The sequence below is a fragment of the Crassostrea angulata genome, chromosome 3 (genome assembly GCF_025612915.1).
Source record: "Crassostrea angulata isolate pt1a10 chromosome 3, ASM2561291v2, whole genome shotgun sequence".
NCBI classification, from domain to species: domain Eukaryota; kingdom Metazoa; phylum Mollusca; class Bivalvia; order Ostreida; family Ostreidae; genus Magallana; species Magallana angulata.
In genome coordinates this window covers 40223346-40246328 of record NC_069113.1, presented here as the reverse complement: position 1 = coordinate 40246328, position 22983 = coordinate 40223346, and the positions used below count along the sequence as shown (strand labels likewise).

The 22983-nt window shown below is 34.0% G+C and overlaps 3 protein-coding genes and 1 pseudogene across 4 annotated transcripts; 1 reads left to right on the top strand and 3 right to left on the bottom strand.

The window, feature by feature from the left end:
- On the top strand, nucleotides 1–4398 carry LOC128176882 (ribosome-releasing factor 2, mitochondrial-like; annotated as a pseudogene).
- Nucleotides 4399–4540: 142 nt separating this feature from the next.
- On the bottom strand, nucleotides 4541–7854 carry LOC128175994 (calmodulin-beta-like). 2 transcript variants are annotated; one of them, XM_052841944.1, is made up of 5 exons: nucleotides 7700–7854; nucleotides 7492–7576; nucleotides 6833–6976; nucleotides 5553–5798; nucleotides 4541–5252 (listed from the first exon to the last, which is right to left on the bottom strand). In XM_052841944.1, exons 1-5 carry the CDS (start codon nucleotides 7712–7714, stop codon nucleotides 5212–5214), a joined length of 531 nt encoding a protein of 176 aa, XP_052697904.1. In that variant the 5' UTR covers nucleotides 7715–7854; the 3' UTR covers nucleotides 4541–5211. The 2 variants fall into 2 exon arrangements, with proteins under 2 accessions (XP_052697904.1, XP_052697905.1); XM_052841945.1 differs by having other exon boundaries at nucleotides 6833–6973.
- Nucleotides 7855–10070: 2216 nt separating this feature from the next.
- LOC128175096 (neo-calmodulin-like) lies at nucleotides 10071–14737 on the bottom strand. The gene is made up of 5 exons (XM_052840506.1): nucleotides 14579–14737; nucleotides 14341–14437; nucleotides 11720–11863; nucleotides 10733–10978; nucleotides 10071–10387 (listed from the first exon to the last, which is right to left on the bottom strand). Exons 1-5 carry the CDS (start codon nucleotides 14606–14608, stop codon nucleotides 10359–10361), a joined length of 546 nt encoding a protein of 181 aa, XP_052696466.1. The 5' UTR covers nucleotides 14609–14737; the 3' UTR covers nucleotides 10071–10358.
- Nucleotides 14738–18842: 4105 nt separating this feature from the next.
- LOC128178494 (serine palmitoyltransferase small subunit A-like) lies at nucleotides 18843–21062 on the bottom strand. Its single transcript, XM_052845690.1, has 2 exons — nucleotides 20876–21062; nucleotides 18843–20261 (listed from the first exon to the last, which is right to left on the bottom strand). Exons 1-2 carry the CDS (start codon nucleotides 20976–20978, stop codon nucleotides 20122–20124), a joined length of 243 nt encoding a protein of 80 aa, XP_052701650.1. The 5' UTR covers nucleotides 20979–21062; the 3' UTR covers nucleotides 18843–20121.
- Nucleotides 21063–22983: the final 1921 nt, after the last annotated feature.

Below are 22983 nucleotides of genomic sequence, written 5' to 3'. Positions count from 1 at the left end.
TACGAATGGGACTTAGCAAAATCTCCCGATGGAAGAAAATTCTCTGTTCTTCAACTAACAGAGAAGAGTGATGGTAAAATTTGGGAGTATACAATAAAAGAAAGGTCTAATTTGATTGGTCAACTAAGTAACACTGATGAGAAAATAGCAGATGAGGTTCTTTTGGTAGACAGTATAGATAAGATCAAAACTGAATTTGTGAGAAAAGCTCTAAGAAATGCAACAATGAAAGACAATTAACTCCTGTTCTATGTTGATCCTCCTTAAAAAATAAAGGAGTCCAGCCTCTGATGAATGCTATCTACGACTATCTACCCAGTCAGTATTATGTATCAGATCTTTGTGCATGCGCTTTTAAAACTATTCATGACCAGCAAAAAAATCCTTAGACCTTCTTCAGGATTTACTCAGGAGTTATGCATTCAGGGAGTGACATGCAGAACCTTAATAAGCATTGTAAAGAGAAAGTGAAAATATTATCTAGAATATTGGCCAATGATTACTAGTATTACAGAATAACAGCAGCTCATCAAGGAGACATTGTGTGTCTGGACTTTCGGAGGTACCGGTATATTAGGAACAAGTTTGTTTTTGTAATTCAAATTAGGCAGGAGGCATTGTATTTATTTTCAAACAAGTGATCTGGGTGTATCGTAATGTCAACAATAAATTGTTACCACCATTTCCTGGTCACATAACATTATACCAGACCACATTTATTAAAAGTTCTGGATATTCTTTGAAATTAAAATTAATAACTTCTCAGAGCTGAATAAGTCTATAATTCCCTTTTGTTAGTTAGTTTGTTCATTTTTTTATTTTGATTGTGTACAAAAGAACTTGTTTTGTTTATTTTTCTAAATAAACTGCTGAATGTTCGCTTCACAGACCAGAACAGGAGACACTGTCACCTCCAAAGAAGGGTTGGCCCGAATCAGACCCATGCTGAGGCAGTATGAGCACAGGCATCATGAGGAGGAGGAAGATTCTTCACACGACCTTGAGAGTCATATGATGACCTTGACCATGATGTGGTGCTAGCCGGTCTACAGGTGCCCTCGCCCGTTTACTTTTGTTCTGTGGAACCTCCTTCAATGGCTAGCCAGAAAGACATTGACCTTGCCTTAGAATGTCTTCAGAGAGAGGACCCTAGTCTCAAGGTCATATTATTGTTTTTATACCAGTAACTTTAAAACTCTTTTGTTTGAATTATCTTTATTGAAAAGTTGTCGTCAATCAAAGTTTAATCATGAAAACATTTATTAAATCCATTCAAAAGTTCTATACCTGTATTTTTAATTAATCTGATATTACTTTGAAAATAGAAACTTATGATATCTTAATTTCCATCTTGGCTTTATGTTATTTTTTTCCTGTATATAAGATTTGATAGTGAAATCTATTTTTTATTGTATCTACTAGATGAATTAATAATTTATAAGTTAATGATGTGAATGTCATGTTTTGAGTCACTTATATATTTGTATATAAGTTGTTTGTACTTGGCTTTATAGGTGGAGGTGAACCAAGAGACGGGCCAGACCATCCTGTCTGGGATGGGAGAGCTGCATCTGGAGGTCATCAAACACCGCATACTGTCAGAGTTCAAGGTCGATGCCTACATGGGTCCCCTGCAAATTGCATACAGAGAGACCATTGAGGACAAGGTCACCCACACAGAGACCCTAGAGAGTACGGTCGGGGGAAGTAAACACCACGCAGGCATCACCCTAACGGTCAGTCCCAGTACAGACGCAAACAGGAAGAGGAATGTGCTGTTTAAACCGCTGGAAGAAAAGTCGTTAATGATGACTCCAAAGTTCAGGAAGATGTACAAGTCTGCCATTGAAAATGCTGTGAAAACCTCTCTCTCTTATGGTATAAGTCAACTTCACTTAATTATCTTGTTAAGGTACCTCACTATACACCTAGATTTACTCTTTTTAAGATGCTACGTCACAAGATGGCAATGTGAATGTTTTGTCAAATTGTTTCTATCAGTTGATTTTGGCGAATGTTATCTTAGCTTAGTGGTTAAAGTATCGGGCTTGTGAACCACAGATCATGAGTTTAAATCCGCCTGGTCCTTTTGTTCATACTTACTGAATTAAAATTTTGAAAATATAATTTTTTATCCAAAATTGCACATTTTTTCACCTATTTGACTTAAATTCCTATCCATCATGCTATCTGTCATAACCAAGTAATTTTCTGCTGCTTTGAGAAACTATTTCAAGGTGAAATGAAGAAACCTTAAATCGGGGGTTTCCAGATATCTAAATTGTGTTTTGAAATAGTTGTATGATTTATCAAATATTTCTATTTCTTAACGGGCATGGTCACGATTTTGGTCAAAAATTATTTTTCCAAATTTAATGTTTCAGAAGGGTATTTTTAATTGGCAACCAAAATTTGAGTTAAAAGCAAGTTACAGAGCATACAATTCTTTTTAAGTAAACAAAGCTTTTGTTAACCGGGTTTTCAAACAGAAAAATTCGGTTATTAAAATGGTGAAAATGGCGGGCGGGCGGGCGGGCGGCTGCCAAAAGGGTACCCTCATTGTACGGATAACTCCTCCTACAGTTTTCAAGATAAGAAGTTGTTCTTTTGCAGATCAATTGTACATATATCAGAGGTGTGCATATTGCTAGGATTTTTATTTCCAATAATTTATGAAAAAAATACCAGCTTTTGAACTGAGTCATTTTTGGCAAAATATTGCATATAGGGTACCCTCATTGTACAGATAATTCCATCTACAGTTCTCAAGATAGGAAGTTGTTCTTTTGCAGATCAATTGTACAAATATCAGAGGTGTGCATATTGCTAGAATTTTGATTTCCAATAAATTTTGAAAAAAATACCAGCTTTTGAACTTGGTCATTTTTTGGGAAGATATTGCATATAGTGTACCCTTATTGTATGGATAACCCCTCCTATAGTTCTCAAGATAGGAAGTTGTTCTTTTGCAGATCAATTGTACATATATCAGAGGTGTGCATATTGCTAGAATTTCGATTTCCGATAATTTATGAAAAAAATACCAGCTTTTGAACTGAGTCATTTTTTGGCAAAATATTGCATATAGGGTACCCTCATTGTACAGATAACTCCTCCTACAGTTCTCAAGATAGGGAGTTGTTCTTTTGCAGATCAATTGTACATATATCAGAGGTGTGCATTTGAACTTAATCATTTTTTGGCAAAATATTTCATATAGGGTTCCCTCACTGTACGGATAACTCCTCCTACAGTTCTCAAGATAGGAAGTTGTTCTTTTGCAGATCAATTGTACATATATCAGAGGTGTGCATATTGCTAGAATTTTGATTTCCTATAATTTTTGAAAAAAATACCAACTTTTGAACTGAGTCATTTTTTGGCAAAATATTGCATATAGCATACCCTCATTGTACAGATAACTCCATCTACAGTTCTCTAGATAGGAAGTTGTTCTTTTGCAAATTAATTGTACTTACATAAGAGGTGTGCATATTGCTAGGATTTTGATTTCCAATAATTTATGAAAAAAATACCAGCTTTTGAACTTAGTCATTTTTTGGCAAAATATTGCATATAAGGTACTCCATTTCACTGGATACGGGTTGACATGGATTATGGATACAGTTCACATAAAAGAAAACCCGGTTTGTTGTCACATTGACAGCTTTTCACTTGTTTACATTTTGAATGTTGGAGAGAAAATTTCAGTTTTAGACCTATAATGAATGTGTTAAACGTTAAGAACTTTTTATTTATACTTAAAATGAAAAAGAAGATAGACTAATCAGCTTGAAAATGATTTTTTACTGGTATATTGAACCTTTGTAAACAAAAACAGGGCACGGGCCTTGTTTACTCTGTATCTTGCATATAGCTCTATGATTGACTCTCAAATTTCATATGATCATTAGAAATTCCCTAAGCATTGTGTATTGTAAAAACAGAAAATAGAGTTTAACCAAAACCGTAACCATGCCCCTTTAAGGCATTATATTGTAAAACATTCAATGTAACTTGAAGAATTACAAAGTAATGTTTTAACAAATTCAAACTGTGGTACATGTATCTACTGCAAGATATCTAATACATTCTTTCTTCTTTCAAAGGTCCAATATTGAATTTCCCAGTGATAAATGTGGATGTCATTATCCACAATGCGATTTGTCTTTTGATGCCTCTCCCAACGTGGTCGCAGCGGCTGTTTCCAAATGTATCTACTCAGCATTAAAGAGAGCCACGCTCCTCCTACTGGAACCAGTAATGAATCTAGAAGTATGTTTAGATAATTTATATATTAAAAGAGTTCATACAGTTTTAGTTTGATATGAGATTAGGGCTCAATTGTTGATGCTCACTTGTTGGTTTTTGAATGAAACTGTTCACAACTTGATATGACGGTTGGTCCTTTATTTAAGATTATTATTCATTAATATGATTAGATGAATTCTTGAAGTATTGAAAGATTAGTTTGGTTCTTTATTTTATGAAGTTGAAAATGTTTATAAGTTTGACTGGTATATTGATATGAAAAAATGTCCTGGTCAGTGGTACAATTTATTGCAATTAAATATGAAAAAAAAACCTTTACATTTCATTTTGTAAGTCTGAGATAATATATATCGTAAAGTAAAATTGTTGTTCAAAGAAAAAAAGAATACACATATTACACAATTGAATTGCTCTCACCGGTTTCACCAAGCATATGAAGTTTGATAAAATAATGTCAAATAGTTTCTTGAAAATGAAATTGAAATGAAAAATGTAGACTAATGGTTCTCTCATCCATGTGTATCCTTTTCATGGTTTTATTAAGTGTGAAAGGTAGAGAAAAAGATGGACAGACACTAACACCCCAAGCCACACAAATGGTTGGGTACAAACAGTACCCAATGGCTGATAAACCAGGTTGCATGTAGAATTCTTAAGGAGGCTGAGTGCGTGGTCAACTAATTATTTAATAAAGAAAAATCCAAATATTTTATCTTTGAAAGAGTATTTTACTATATTTTTATATAGAGCTCTTCATCTCGAGGAGGTAAATACAGTCTTAAAAACGGCCACGACCATTCAGTCCTCTTAAAAGCATCAAACGCACCAAGAAAACAGTCACTAACTCGTCTCACACATTACATAATGGGATATTCATCAAGCTACCAGGTCTATCTACCCATGAAGTTGGGTCTGTTGTCATCGACAGCCACAGAATCTTTACTCTGCATAACTTTCGCCGTACATCAAGGTCACAAAATCTGAAAGTAATTATTATGTGGGGTTGTTTTGAAAAGATATATAATAATTATATTAAGGGCAACAATTTTAAGTGTCAATCAATAATGTATCCGAAAGTCTATGATGGTTATAGTTTGGTTATTGGTCTTTATTAAAGGAAGTTTGTACAGGTTTGCATCACATATTAAATATATGCTCTCTACCTAATTATACGGTATATATATATATATTTTATCATGAGAAAAATGTATAACGTCAGGTGTTTGTAATTTGCATGAACATTTGCAATGCTTTTATTAAGTAGCACGAATTTATATTACCTTTGTAATTTAATTTTCCCTGGGGCTTCTTGTCCATTTCTTCTATGAAAAGCTTAGTCTCAAATTCACCAAAGGGCTGTTCCAAAATGATCATTGTTTTCTGGAAATCAGTGGCGTCCACGAAACCATCTTTGTTATTGTCAAAGATAAGAAACATTGCCAACATATTCATCTTGTTGAGTTTTTCTGATTTACAGGGGCCATTCATCATGTCGTCAAATACTGCCCATGAAATAGTGTCCTTCCCTTAAATAAATGTTAATAAATACAATGTATTCTCCCTGGCGTTAGATTGAATAAGCAGTATTTTTAAAAACATCATATGAGACTTGTCTATTGGAACATTTCTTTTCCCACCTTTTTATCTGAAGGTACATACAAATACAAAAAGTTTTAAAAAGAACAGGATTATCTGCTAAACATGCTATGCAGCTACAAATATATGCACAAGCAATATTAGTCAGTGGCGTCGGTAGCAAATTGAAAGTGGGGGGAGGGGGTGTTAGACTAATCATTACAAATCTTAACAAGCAAAAAAAAAAGGCTAATTCCCAAAATCATTAAATTCCTAATCCGGGGGGGGGGGGGGGGGGGTAGTATACCTATACGTGCAATTTTCACTATTATTTTAATATTTACTTATTTTCATTTCAATTACTTACATTCTACTGGAAATGTGGGGGCGGGGAGCGGCACCTTCCTGATACTTCAATTTCTTACATGTAAATTAAAGAAATATTATGTTTGCTGCGAGAAAAAGTGGAGGCGGGGCTAGCCCCTCCCTGATGCTATGTGCCTGATGGTGAGGTTTAACTATGCAAACAAGTGGAGTGGAGGGGGGCTAAGCCCCCCCCCCCCCCCCCCCGTTCCGACGTCTTTGATTACTATCTCATTTTGTTTTACCAAAATATTTTTGACAATCAGATGTAATTTTCTCTCTTCGTATATACTGGATTATATTTTGGAGAGGGTCGATGGTAAACATCTGCCTTTAACTTTTTAAAAATGATATTTTTTGGTCATAAACATTGATTAAGTAAAGAATAACTGCCAAATATTTTAGCTTTAACATATTAAAAAGTTTTAAAAATGATATTTTTTAGTCATAAACACTTATTAAGTAACGAATCACTCCAAATACTTCAGCTTTAACATTTTAAATATTTCATACACAATGAAGCTTTATAAAAATTAAGCTCTTCGTTTTACGGAGGCGAATAGAGACTACAAATGGCCGCGACCATCTAGCCCCCTTAACATCCGAAATTTTTTAATTTCACCAGTTTCCGCCGTAGATGCTATCAACTCCTCTGCGTCCTTCTCCGATGGATTGAGTCCTATTCCTCGCATCACTGTGATAAGCTCCGCTTTGTCAATGACGCCATTTTTGTCATGGTCAATGAAGTCAAAACATTCTTTAGCTACTGAGAAAAAAAGCAAAGCATTAAAATTGTAATGCTACATAGCGTTTTTTGGTCTCCAAATTCTAATAAATTCAAAATCTTGCGTGAAATGCAATCCAAATTTATCGAATTAAAAATATATATATGATCTGTTTTCATGACTTATAAGATATGATTCATTTTGCTGTAAACTATTATTTTGTAAAAAAAAAAAACAAAAAAAACAAAAAAAAAAAAAACAAAAAAAAAAAACCCCGAACAAACAAAAATAAAACAAACAAAAAAATCCATAAATTTGAATACTTTTAAATTTAATTCATAAAGTTATAAATGTATTTCATATGGAGCTCTTCTTCTTAAGGAGATCAATTCAGTAAAAAAAAAAAGTTGCTACGACCATCAAACCTTCTATCAGCGACTTATTGAATATGACTTATTGATTATGACTACAGACGTTTTTATACCTTCTTCACAAAAATACAAGAGGCTTTCCGAGTAAATATATGTAAAAGTGGGGTTCTAATCTGTTTACTTACTTTGTTCCGATTTCTCTTTAAATTTGGGATAGCTAAAACCATCACCCTCCTGCAAACATTCCCCTGGGTACGGGTTGACCACGTCCTGAAAACAGAACAAGACAGTACATGTAAAAGCGGACTGTGCCAACGTTGTTTTCCTTTGTTGTTTGGGTTTTTTTTTTATTCGATCTAATGCACAAGTCAAAACATATTCAATGAACTTTACCTCCTCGTCTGCCATAGTTCTGGTTATTCTATCGGGATGTTTTGGTAATTCTGTCGGGATGTGCTGCTGCGCCAAGCAGATCTGATACCGATCGTTTTCCACTTAGCCCGGATGTAAAAAATTTGGTAATGCCTATTTTAACTCCCGAGTTTTCATTTCAGAATATTGAATGGCATTTAAATTTCTGTCTGGCTGTGCAAACAGTCTTTACATTGATCTGGATATGGGTTTCACATAAGAATGCAAGTTACAACATACAATGTAATTCTGATCAATTTTGGTACATGTAAACACATTGTCTTCTAAAAGATATGGTTTTCAAATGTTAGATTTACAGGTGCCAGAGATTGCATATTGGAGCAATGAAAACTGTGCAAAGTGAGACATTGAAACAATACTTTTCACTCTATATTTGCATTTGCAAATATGCTTCCTTACATGAACCTATAGATTGACGAAAATGTTCAATTCTGTTTAAACTTTTTTATGAATTCACAAGCTTGTCGGTTGGATTATTGTAAACATAAAAATTGCTCAATTTTAACAATTGTAAACAATTTACCTTTTTCAAATCAATCAAATGTATAAGTAATAAACAACAATGTTAAAAAGTTCAACGGGATATGAACTTGGTTGGTACATGATCAAACCTTCTAAGAAGCCCTTCGGGTTTCATACGATTTGATCACTTGGCCAACTAAGTTCATATTCCGGTGAACTTTTTAAATATAAACATATACCTATTAACACCCGGTTGTTATTATACAAATAATTATGCAGTCATATACTTTAAAGAACAAGATAAACCAATCTATCGGAATATTTACTACTATAGTTACATCTGTAATTGTTGAATACCAATTGTTGTAAATTTCGTATATTCAAGAAATGAAAAATCAATGCTTTTAATAACCAACTGTATTTACAGGATCATTGGCCACGAGTTTATTTACCCGATATCCTTGAGACTATGATTTTTACTAAATCAACGAAATTCAATGCCCACAAATATTATTAAAACTACTGAACGTGCATGGTGTATTATTTCAGCAAAGCAATTGTGGTTCATACAGCCATGAGGACGGCAAAGTCATTCCTAGTTTTGTGCATATATTCAGTTTATGCTCAGATATTATAATGTGACATGAATAATAACTCGTTATAACGTGAAAAAATAACTCGTTTCAACGAGAAACTTAACTCGTTAAAACGAGATATTTATCTCGTTATATAACAACATAGCCTCTAGAGGCGCGGAAGCCTTTAGGGGCCTACACTTGTGTCTTTATTACGGAATCGCATAGAAGCCTATATCTGTTTTTTTAATACGTTTACATTGATATATTAGTACTTTTATATCGTCTTACCAATATATAAACTACATACAACGTCTTTTCATTTATACAAATAGTCCGTATTGTATTGACATGGCATGATTTAAATCACCTTAGTGTAATTGATCAGTAATTGATTGTTCTCGAATTAACTTTGCAGGCGTGCGAATTCGTATGGTTCGTCATCTCACTCTGAATCTCGCTCCAGCCAGGATATGTACTCTAAAATGATACTGTTGAATCATGGGAATTCAATTTGGCTCAACTTTGATAAATCACGCAGATCCCACCACGTACATGCATTTAAATCCACAGTGAAATTAAAGAATTAAGTATCAATTTATTAATCATATACATGTACAAGTAATTCCAAGAAATTTTGCATCCATTAATTTCTAACCGGTCGGAACGGTCACAAAATCAGTAATCGGTTAGTCGTATAGAATAAAAAGTTGTATATCTTAATTTACGCAATTTATAAGAAATTTGGTTTTACTTTAACCTTCGAGACAAAGATATCAAATTAAGTTAAACTGGAGATATTCCATGACCGGGCTGAGATCGTGAAGGGAAATTAGATACAAAGTGTTTATGTTAATGACTTGAAACAATTACATGCCTCTAAAATTGACTCGTTATAACGAGATACTAAGCTAATTCATTATAACAAGATCCTAACTCATCGTAACTAGATAACTCATATTAAACAGATAACTAACTCGTAATAATGAGATATTAACTCGTTATTACCAAATACTAACGAGTTAATTTTTTTAAATTGAGCCTAATAGGTTTTCGTAGGAAACTGAATAATTACACAAAAATTGATGTATAATATATACCGGTAATTATACAGTTTGTACAGTACCCTAAATAAGATTCTGGAAGGGGGAAGGGGGGGGAGAAAAAACGCACTTTGAGATGCTCCTTTGAACCGGGAAAGTAATTACATTTGACCACTTTCAATATATCATTAAAAATCCTATCTGTTAGTTAATTTAAGTGATAATAGTTGAATATAAAACAAAATATATATATATTTTTTTCGGGTTTTTAATCATTTTTCTCAAGAATATACATGTAAATGAAAATGTATTTAAAATGATGAACCGTAACTCATAATGTTGATCTATGAAAAAGTTTCTGGTCACAGTCACGCCATCAAAGTCACCAGTCAAACACACGTACAACATGTAAATAGAACAGGCTACCGTTTATAAACCCTCCATCGGCCGCAGATCTCAGAATAGAACCTGCATGCATGCGTTCTACGAGTTCGCTCTGCTAGCAGAAACAGAAAGAGATCCATTGCGTCTTTCTCGTTTTCAAAACTCGCAAATCATATTCACGAACTCTGAAAGTAATAAATGAAAATTGTTATTGCATTTTTTTCGTTTTTAAATTAACGAGCAAAAAGAATTCTACGGAAACTATTACACAACAGAGTAAAATATATTAGTTGTAAAAACTACTGTAAGTAACTTTTATTTTGATAAAGCCTCTTACGAAAAAAACCCACCTGAGATGAATGTATGACAGTAAGCGTTGTACTGAACTAGATTTTGGAAATCAACTTTCCGCCAAAAGCGTAAATAGAATACACAGTCACGTGCAATAGGTTTACAGTATTACAGTAACGTTAATATAGTCCAAAAAAAAAAAGAAAAAAAAAAAAAGATTGTTATGCTTGCAACTTTACCTTTATAGTCAATTTTCCCGTCACCATTCGTGTCCGCGGTTCTTAGAAGAACCTCAGCCTCTTCTTCAGTGAGGGACTCCCCCATACTGGTCAGGGTCTTCTTCAATTCTGAGGCGTCCACGTAACCATCCTTGTTGATGTCAAATATGTGGAAGGAGGCCAACATTTCTAGTTTACTTTGTTTCACTGATTTCCAGGAGCTGCTGAGTAGTTCTTGAAATACTGGCCACGATATGGACTCGTTTCCTGTAACACACATATCAAAATCAATTCTAAACAAAAATTGGTCAAAGTAGTACAGATGTAAATATGTCATTTTGTAAAATTTTTGGTTTAAATAAAATTTACAGTATGGCTTGTTCTGTAAATGTATTTACATACACCCAATAAATTCAAAAGGGCTCTACAGTATGACAGAAATATAACAGTAACACGACTTCCTTATACCCTCTCCCCCTTGAAGGAAAAGAGAAGTACTTCATTATTAGTACTAGTATGTCCAACCCCCAACCCCCCTACCCACCCACGCACCCACCCCCTCGGCATCGCCGCGTACTCTGGACTCTACGAGTCTAATTAGACTAAGACTAATGCATAAGATTTCGTTATAATGTCAACATAGTTTCATCTCCACCCTCCTTTCTCTATGTCCGTCCGTTCATATGCTTGTTCCACTCTCGTGCCCAGTCCAGAAATGAGAATAGAATAACAAAAAACTCATACTTGGATCAAATATTGCTCATGAGAACCTGATCCGAGGTCACTTGAAAGTCAAAGTCACAATGGACATGATACTGTCAATGAGTGCATATATAACATGAGTTAAAAATTCTACAATTTATAAAAAAATAAATACCCGGAATTTTTGGGAAATGATTCATTGAAAATAAGCCAACACCCTAAACTATCATTTGTCCTTTGGTGATTCCGAAAGCTTACACCTTTTGCTAACAAACACAGGAATTTCAGGCGATTTTTACATCATACCCTTCTCTGCAACTGACTTGATCATTTTCTCCACGTCTTTTTTGGACGGGTTGAGTCCTACTGCTCGCATCACCGTGATCAGCTCGGCTTTCTCAATGGCGCCACTGTGGTCCTTGTCAAAGAACTCGAAACATTCTTTACATACTGCAATAAAGAGTGTTGATTTTAACTCAGTGTGTTCGAAAATTTAACAACAAGTCGTCATGATGGAAAAATATACCCCTCCATCTTCACATGAATATCAAACTAAGGTTGTATTTGACACCTGTCGATAAAAATGTGGATAAAAGTACATCATACTAGCAATGAAAATAATTCATCGTTTTGAAATTTTTAAAATTTTACAATATTTGACCAAAAATATGTTGAAGAAATGTTTGGAATGGTAAAAATTGTAAAAGCCGTAGTAGAATTCGAACTCCTGACTTACTCATTCGTAGAAAACATTCTAGATAACTCGCTGCGCTATCATAAAACCTTTTGGGCTTTATTGGATTTCTCTACGCCCCGACCGAAATTATCACAACATAATAATCAAATAATGATTCCTTATTCCTCAAATAAACCAAATCATTTAGTAACCAAATCATTGACCTTTGATACACACCACTGAAGGTTACTATTTCAGGATTTAGGAATCATTCTTTGAATATTATGAGTTGATAATTTCGGTCGGGGCGTAGGGAATTCCAATAAAGCCCGAAGGGCTTTATGATAGATTTGACCACGCTCCGACCGAAATTATCACCTCATAATATTCAAAGAATGATTTTTTATTACTTATATTTATATTATTTCAAATTAATACACTTTAAAACAACATTATTTTAAAACCACTATTTTTCATGTAGCACATGCTACATTGTATGTAATGAAGTTATTGGGTTTTATGGTTCAAAATTGATTCGTAATGGTATCACAGACAAAGACAGTTGAAAATGTAATTATTTGATAATATATTGACGTCACTTTTACAAAAAAAAAACTTAGTGCCGTCGACTGAGTAGAAAAGAAAATTTTAACTCTTTTTTAAAGGCAGGTGAGTAAAATAAATACAGCTAAACCTAACTAACCTCGATACCAAAAAAGAATTGCTACCTGGCTCTGTCATAAAGGAGCATCTTCCGACTTTGATCTATAAAGGGACCCTTCATTGTGCAGTAAAACGACAAAAGGACAGTGGCAGCAAATGCAGCAATTGATTAGTAGATGCGACAATACATTAATTTATTTCAAAGAACATAAATTCAAATCGTAAAATCAAGATGATGACAAGTATCTCTCAAAAACAGTTTAATCCATGGACTCTTCCTGGTTAGCTAATGGAAAAACAAATTCAGAAATTATTCTATTCTGGTGCAAAAGGAAGTTAGCGCTATTACAACAAGTTTTGTTCTCGCCACTTCAAAGACAACATGATGTCTGCTACATAGCATAAAAAGGCTTATCTTAGAAACCGATGTCTTTGTTGCAAATTTCCTGGTAACAGAGAAAATAAAAATTAAGTGACAGAGCGTAGATTTAATGTACGAAAACCGTCATCAGTAAATTATCAATCAATTCTAAGAAACGAGGGATCCTGAATTCGGACCAATACGAAGATCGATTACAAAATTTAGCACTCCCCTTCCAAAAGAAAAATATGTACGCAAATCTATTTGTTGATGCTAGATTCATTATCGGGATCAAGATTGATTCATTTCTTTTTATTCATGGAAAACTGTGCTATGGCTGCCCTTTATGGTGTTGTATTATTCATCAACCACCTATATAGCTGATTTCGTATTTCATATCACTAATCCATTAATCAATACCTGAGAACCGAGCCGTATATATCAGCATATTGTTTTCTTTTATAGCCACTTTATGAATACTATTGTTGAAAGTTTAAGTACTGCGGTTTCACTAATATTCATTGAATACTAATTTTTGTGGATTTCGTTGTGCATCCGTGAAAATGAATGTTCATTGAAATGTCTAATTAATAACACATTTGTTATACTGATAGGATCACTGGCCATGAAATTACGTATCCTTGAAAATGTGACTGTTACTATATCCACGAAAAAATATTGACCGCAAATCTTAATGAAATTGCTGTCATGTATAAATGACTAAATTTCAACACCAACGATATGAGGGATAAAGAAGAGAGGGTTGTATAGACGATCATAGTTTTGTATTTTTCAGTTCATTGTCAATCGAAATATTGTTGAGGCTAAGCACTAGTAGGAAAGTGGACAAGAAATACATTATTATTTCAAAGCTCAAGGTTATAATCTTTGTGAAGTTTGATTTTGGTCGATATCTATATAGCTTGCTAATAATTTCGAAAACGATGTGATATGTAAAGCAAGTCAATGAATTACTTACGACTTTGAAAAAAGGACACCATTGCATTAGATACTAGTAACAGAAAAAATTCTGCACAAACACTAAAAGACACAACTATGATATTTTATGGTAGTTAATAGCTTAACTTGCTTCACGGCTTCCTATCTCATGCTTTACCAATTATAAAGTTTTGTCTGAATTTAAATGGTTGTTTAAAATTCATGTGCAACGAGAAGTGGGTCGCATCGTACCTCTGAACATGTGCAAACATAGATATATATACTTACATTTAAGCTGTTTATCTGTAAGCTTGTGATACTCAAATCCACCCGAATCTTCATCCTCTCCGAAATCTATCCCAACCGAACCCAAGTCGACGAAATCCTGAAAAAAGAACGAATCACCAGACGTTACCAACCGTTTTTTGGTTTGTTGATTGTTTTTGATTGCGCAATATCTAGATCCGATCTAGTGCACAACTTAAACCCTATTTTACGTGCAAATTGCATAACAGGTGCGCCTTACCGGGCTCTTGGCTTGGTATTTGTTTGCCATAGTTACGGGAGGTTCTGTCGGGACGTAGTGGAATATATCGCCGGTTCTTCAACATTCAGACATCGATCTGTGGTTATTCCACCTGATTACATCGAACAATTTACAGGGGTGGATCTTTTAAATCCCATGTTTCCACTATTGTCAAGCACAGTCGGTGGCATTTAAATTTTTGTCCGACTGAAAGTTATTGTATCGTGCGGGTCAGATATGTTTACTTTACATTACATAACACATTGGTTTTATTTTGGATTAATTAAATAAATTGTTACGCTAATCAAACCGATTAGATGACCTACATAAATTGCTCTCTGTTCGACTTTTGGGCCAAAATTGTAAAAATTTGGGGAAATCGCCATATCTGCCCCTGGGCATCAGACAGGCAGACTTGACGAGCAAAGGAGTATCTACCAAGATTGAGAAACTAGTGACCCCTGGTCTTTTATCATCTCTACAAACATCATTCATTTTTTTTAATGTAATATACCCTAGTTTAACCTTTTATTTTTTTTTTCATCGGGATCATTTCCAATTAAATAACTACTGGACAGTGGTTTTGGTTTATCATAACCCCTCCCCACCCCCCCCCCCCCCCCCCATTCCCCTGCCATGACTACGATATTTAGATTATACAAAATGTACTGTTAATTTAACCAAATCTAGCATAAATTTTCATAACTATTCAAAATTATCCTGCGTATTTTTTTTTATAATATTTTAACTTAGTTACTATCATGTTTATAAAAGTAACTCATCAAAGGAAACAAATCTTTTACATCAACTTTTTCAGTGATAACACTACGATAGTGTACAGTTCGTTAAATTCAAATGACTTATTGTTGGGGCGCAAGCGGGATTTGCATAATTAAAAGAAATGAAAATCACATAAATATGTCAATTTTATCGTACAGTTTCTAGAAATTCTATAAATGTAAGTAAGAAGGAATCATTCTAAGAGTATTGTGAGGTGATAGTTTTGGTCGGGGCTTGATCAAATCTAAAATAATCAAATCCCTTCGTGCTTTAATTTAACCACGCCCGACCAAAATAGTCAAAGAATGATTCCTTAAATAGTATACCGTTTTCATTAGTTTTTTTGCAAAAAGTATTGAAACGACGTGACACAGTTAAACATACCAAAGAATTGAGGAGAAGAAAGAACAAGAGGCCCATGGGCCACATCGCTCACCTGGGGAACAATAGGTATGATAAAATATCAGCTTAATGGAGTCATAATACAAACTATCTGGACAATGTACAATAATACATGTAGATCCTTTATAAATAAAATCAATTTTTCCCCCTGGATATTCTTATGTTTATAATCATTAGTCCCTTTTCTAACAGGATGATTTTATGGTCATATCACATGTTGAGTATTGCAGTTCTCAAAAAGATACTTAACAATTGTTTATGTATGGGATATAAAGCTACATCAAACTCTGAACCTTCTTGTTAGGCCGAAGAATTGTCCTGGAGCCAGAGTCTTAACAATTATAAAGAATCATCTGGCTGATTAGTTTCTGAGAAGAAGATTTTCAAAGATTTACTCTATATATTCCTATGTAAAACATCGACCCCCCCCCCATTGTGGTCCAACCCTACCCCCAGGGTCATAATTTTCACAACTTTGAATCTACCCTACCTGAGGATGCTTCCACACAAGTTTCAGCTTTCCTGGCTGATTAGTTTCTGAGAAGAAGATTTTCAAAGATTTACTCTATATATTCCTGTGTTAAACTTCGATCCCCCATTGTGGTCCAACCCTACCCCCGGGGGTCATGATTTTCACAACTTTGAATTTACACTACCTGAGAATGCTTCCACACAAGTTTCAGCTTTCCTGGATGATTAGTTTCCGAGAAAAAGATTTTTAAATATTTACTCTATATATTTCTATGTAAAACTTCGAGCCCCCATTGTGGCCCCCCCTTACTCTCGGGGGTCATGATTTTCACAGCTTTGATTCTACATTACTTGAGAATGCTTACACAAGTTTCAGCTTTCCGGGCTGATTAGTTTTTGAGAAGAAGATTTTTAAAAGATTTACTCTATATATTCCTATGTAAAACATTGACCCCCCCCATTGTGGTCCCACCCTACCCCGGGGGTCATAATTTTCACAACTTTGAATCTACACTACCTGAGGATGCTTCCACACCAGTTTCAGCTTTCCTGGCTGATTAGTTTTTGAGAAGAAGATTTTCAAAGATTAACTCTATATATTCCTATGTAGAACTTTGACCCCCCCCCCCCCTTGTGGTCCCACTCTACCCCCGGGGGTCATGATTTTCACAACTTTGAATCTAAACTACCTGAGGATGCTTCCACACCAGTTTCAGCTTTCCTGGCTGATTAGTTTTTGAGAAGAGGATTTTCAAAGATTTACTCTATATATTCCTATGTAGAACTTTGACCCCCCCCCCCCCCCCTTGTGGTCCCACCCTACCCCCGGGGGTCATGGTTTTCACAACTTTGAACCTACACTACCTAAGGATGCTTCCACACAAGTATCAGCTTTCCTGGTTTTATGGTTCTTGAGAAGAAGATTTTTGAAAAATTCTCAAAAGTTTTCATTAATTTCTAATTATCTCCCCTTGAAAAAGGGTGTGTTCCTTAATTTTCACAACTTTGAATTCCCTTTGCCTAAGGATGATTTGTGCCAGGTTTGGTTGAAATTGGCCCAGTAGTTCTTGAGAAGATGTTGAAAACTTGAAAAGTTTACGGACAGATGGACGGCAGACAAAAATCGGACACTTGGCTAGCGAAGATGTCCCCGAGCAAGTAAAGTTATACCTCGAATTCCCCCTGAAAAAATTCTGAATCCATGCAAGAGCAATCAATTCTACATGTATACTGGTACTGTACCAGTTATCGGCTAAACTGAGGGTTCGGGTCTATAGCACGCGAATATCCGGGATTCTTTAATTCAGTCATCTGTTTCTAATAAAGAAAAGTAAGTTTGCTTGAAAACTTTCTTCAATATGTTTTAAATATGAGCTTTAACGATCATTGTTTACCGCTGATTTACATCTTTGCACTTTCAGCTGGGGTGGGGGGGGGGGGGTGACGTAATAAGTTAAAAATAGAATGTGACCTCTTTGTGATACGTAATTATATCCCTTCTTTGATTTGACATATAATATCAATACATATAACATTTATAAAGAAAAGGAACTCACTAAATTCCGAGAGATTCATGGCGCAGTTGAACGCCTGATTGTATAATTATGCATTGATTAGCGTACGATTGTGTGTATTACCGTATGATGATAAAAGAATAATTTTCTGAGTTTAATTTATGTATAATAACCCCTACGACCTAAAGGCTGACCCCGAAAGGGACATAATTCAATCAACACTTTGCAGAATATAAACTCAACATGTACAAGGATTTTACTTCGTTATTATCACGAAGCCGATAACTGGTACAGTAAATCATAAAACCTAGGCAAATTCGGGGCTTGCTAAAAAGCACAGAAACAATATGTTTTGGGTTCTAAATGATGATATAATCTAACCGATGGATAAATAAGGAGTTCACAATTTAAAGTATGAAAAGTTTTATTCCAATACATCAAGAAATAAGGAAACACGAAAAGAAAACGTAAAATTATAGCCGATAACTGGTACAGTGCCAGTATGGTATGGGGTATAACATGCGATGATCCACAAAATTTTTCCAGGGGGGGGGGGGGGGTCTGAGGCATATTTCGGGTAATTTTATAATGCAAAGTTAAGAAATAAGAATTTTGCAGGGGGGGGGGGGGGGGGTCTGCCCCTTAAAGCCTGTCTAGATTTGCGCATGGTAAAACGTATGCTAAAATATGATACCACTGCATTCCTTATTTGCAATAATATGTAGGACATTCAGATCCAGACATCAGATATTTTGACAGAGACCTGTATCTATGTTGCATCCAAATCACACATTTGTTCATATTATGTTTATACATGTAATTATGGTAATGATTTAGTAACCTTGTTTTAAGACAGTGACTACATGTATATAGGCACCTGATGTTAAAATATGTTTCTTTTTGTAATAAGATTTTCTCTTTACTATAATAAGATTTTCCCAGTACTATATTAATAACAAGGTTATTAGTATAATACGTGAAACTATCTTTCTATAACAAGTAATATTTTAACACCATGTGCCCGTGAAAGTTACAATACTAATGACCTTGACATAATTTATAACCATAGAAACTAAAAATCCAGAAAAACACACATCAAAGGTAATAACACTTTTACTGGCAAGAAATCAGTGCTCTCCAACTTTAAATTTGCATTTTTAAATCATATACATAAACTGTGTAAATTCCAATGCAAGTATATTTATGTATGATAATATGCGTAAACTATTTTTCCTAGGGAGTGATCATAAATATATAATTATTATGTAGGTCATTCAAATGTTCACACAACACATAACTGTACATTTCGATAAACACAGTTTTTATACATTTGAACTTCTGGGTTTATATGGCATACTTTAGGGAATTTCCCCCCTTAACTACATACAATACAAAGCATATCCTAGCTATATAACAACATAAAGTAAAAATATTAAATTAAAAAAAAAAAATTGCAATCATTATACTGGTCAGTATTTTAGACAGTATTTTCAGTACATAAATGAATATATAATAACATTGTTGGCAAATTAGAGCATTTGCTGCAATGAAGACAAATCTTAAATCTACTTGCTATTAACAATTTCACAAAATATCAGTTAACAAAAAATTCAGTAGGATCCGACTTGGCAAGGCTGCCTTCACAAAATCTGACTCAAGTCCATCACAAGAAACAATTGAAAATCCAGCACAATAGAAAATCACTCAATGTGAAATTGGTTGACAAATGAGTTTGTCTATAAATTGTTAAATTGACAAGCAACACCATGTTTGTAGAAAAATATTATGAGGGACTGTCTCTAAATTTGGTGTCTGCATTAGTCTTAATATCAAAGCCAAATTGAATCTCTCTAGGATAAGAAATTTAAAGATACTGGCTCAAAAATGGGTTTTTGTAGACAATATAAGGGAGGGTGATTTTTCAAGACTACGGATCATAATATTACTTCTTGGTTTTTGGTTTTTTTTGGCCTCCCAGCAAAGAGTTATATTTTCAAGAAATTTTCTTACACTTCGATTGTCTTTGATAATAAACAATTAGCTTTGGTTCTCACATGAAGCTGTACAGTGTCTAAAAATTCATTCAAAACAAATCAAGTACTCAAGTAAAATAACAATCAAATACATGCACACAGTCTACCATATTTACCAATCAAAGCAATCAACTTTAAAAAAAAGTGGCATTTTGATAAACTAAAAGTAATATTAGTCTCTCTTTGATAATCTCTGCATGTAATATTAAATTCTAAGTGACTAAAGTGATTATGTTTTTTAAACTCCACCCTTCGCTATCTAGGATTCATTCTTCTCAATGTTTTTCCCATCCATGTACATGTACTAGTAACTCTTTTCAATTGTACGTGTGCTTTTCTTTATTCACACTCCATCAACAATCTCTGGTTGATTTTTTCCAAGTATGTACGAATTGATGAAATAGACAATCATTCTAGCATGGTCTGGTAAAAAGACGTAACTGGTATACATGAACATTGCCAGCACAATAATCAAGCAGCAATCTAAGGGATCTGTCAAGGAGCGTAACATCAGGAATTTAAATTTTATATCCAGCTGTTAGAGCTTTAGTACAAAATAAATCCTTTAGAACGAAGTTCACAAACTTAAATATTGTTGTATGTGGTATCCATCTTAATTACATGTGCTAGGTGAAAAGTTCTTTTTGACTTATTCGTGAATCTTAACAAATACATGATTTTCCTAACCACATGGCACATCATTACAAAAATTCTCTTACTTCTTGCTTGCACAAAAGTCACATTAACTATTGAACTGCGATATTTCATGGTTCTTACTATAAAATATACTTAACATTATTTATTGAATTTGTATTAATGATTGTAATATACACATATTAAAACAAACTGTCCATATGGAGCATAACATGTACAGCTTCCATTACAATTATTACCTTTTAATATCAGACTCTTTCGACTATAGAATGCATTTTGTGATCTAAAGTTTTAAAATTCGAAAAAGTGTGAAACGATTATTACTTCTGAAAATGATGAAGTTTATTAAACAATGTTTTCTTATATCCCTAGTGTCCCAAAGTGATTAACAGATTGTAAACACGGGAACAGTGAAGAACAGCGGATTGTAAACAAAAGGATACTGAATATTCTTCTCTCTATAGGCTCCAGCATATATACAGATGTTGCAAGTAGATACTGTAAATACCAGTATGATATAAAATTCTTTACTCTGTTGAATACCATTTTCAATCTCGGTGATGAGGTCACTCAATCTATTACAATGGGCGATCTGTTTTCAACCGAATATTAAGATACCGGAAGTAATTCTCGAGAGAGTAAACGTAAAACCAGCTTAGACTTAGATTCCGGACATTTCGGAAAATGTGGAGAGATGACCCACTATACATTAAAAATATCATTTTGTGTCCCAACAATTTAACATTTTTGAAAAAATAATTCAAGTCCGTAAATTCGTGGCCAAAGTCACACATAGTATTTAAACAGCGGACTTCGATTAAAATATTAATGGCTCAGTGGTTAAAGCACCTGACATAAACTAATCTTGTATATCTTGGGTTTTTATGTTATGGGTTCGATACCACCAAAATTTGAGGCAATATTTTGTTTTCCTTATCGTTTGTTAAATATTTTAGAAACTGAATATAGTTAGAAATTGTGCTTTTGCAAACTTGTATTATGATATATTTAAATGGATTTAATTTGGAAAAAAATAATTCAAAGTCTATTTCACGACTGAACCGAATGGGTATTTGCTCTATCTTACCCCCCCCCCCCCCCCCCCATCTTCTTTATGTTAATAAACTCCAATTTCATATAGGCTATTTGATATTCCTACATTACTACTATTTTTTTGTAAGGTAAACAGCGTCAAAACCTTCATCGACGTTGATATTTTTTTTTTCAATACAAAAGCAGTGTTGCCTTCAACCCAATTTTTGTACAGCGTATACGTTTGGACCAATAAACCAAAAGGTGTTTTCCGTTGATAATTTCTGTTTTGGCGCCCCCTAATGACCCTTTCTTGAAGCGTGGGATGGTTATAATTCGAGTAGACTCAAATTTACCAAATATAAGAAAGCTTTTGTAAATGTTGAAGTATTACACTAAGTATTATACATGTACTATAGTAGACCCTCTAGTTTAAAAAAAAGAAGTTCTGCGCCATGTTTGGTCGGAGTTGTTGTTTGAAGAAAATATTGAATATGTCAAATGCTGGAATTTAATTTCTCGCTTTTCCTTAAATCTATCCCCTATATGTTAGAAATTTGATTGGTTCAGACAATTGTTGTTAAAACCGAATCAGGATATACATGTAACCAGTTTCAATCAATTAATTTGCCCGCATATGAATTACACGTAATAATTTAATTCTGGCTGTAACGCGGCATTTGATCGGATAGAAAAATGATTTTTTTTTTTTGCAATCCGATAAAATGCCGCGAATTATAAAGCGTAAACTGCGCCAACCCAGGTTATACTCGTATAACTTAAGAAGACATTGAGTTCATTTCTTAAATATACATTACATATTCCCTGGAAGATTTTTTGAAGTAACTGTGTGTAAATATTTGAAATGAAATGGAGTAAAACATACGTCATAAAAGTTTTATGAGGAACGTAGTGCATCGTAAAACCCTTGGCTAATTAAGACAGCAAATACATATCAATATTAAACTTTCCACAAAGAATCAGTGCGGACGGAGTGTAATTTTAGTTCATCTACTTAAAATCTTTGTATTTCTTTGTTTATTAAACAAGACGTTTTCAACTATACACGTGTGTTTCAAAATCTGCATATATCTACCCATTTTCACACGGGCACTCTTGGACATAACCGTGCAATAACCCTTCTTATTCTGAATTCATTTTATTTTTATTTCTCTTTCTCGTCTCCAGCCACATCATATATACTTATATTTTCCCGTATACAAAGAGAGAGGCGAGAGTGAATAGAAATTGCCACTAAGTCACTAAATTTATAACTGTGATTTTTAAAAATCGAGACATATATGATATGGTTGGAGATTAGAAAAAATAGGGGTGGGGTATTGCTATAGCATGATCTCCACAAGTACCTCACCGCTACCTCTATATTATTTTACAATTGACTTCCAAATAGTTGCATTTTATCCTCTCATAAAATAGATTCAATTCAATAATTTTGAATCATATTCTTTTTCTTTTGTTTTAATTTGACCGAATTAATTTGCACCTATGTGGGTTGATA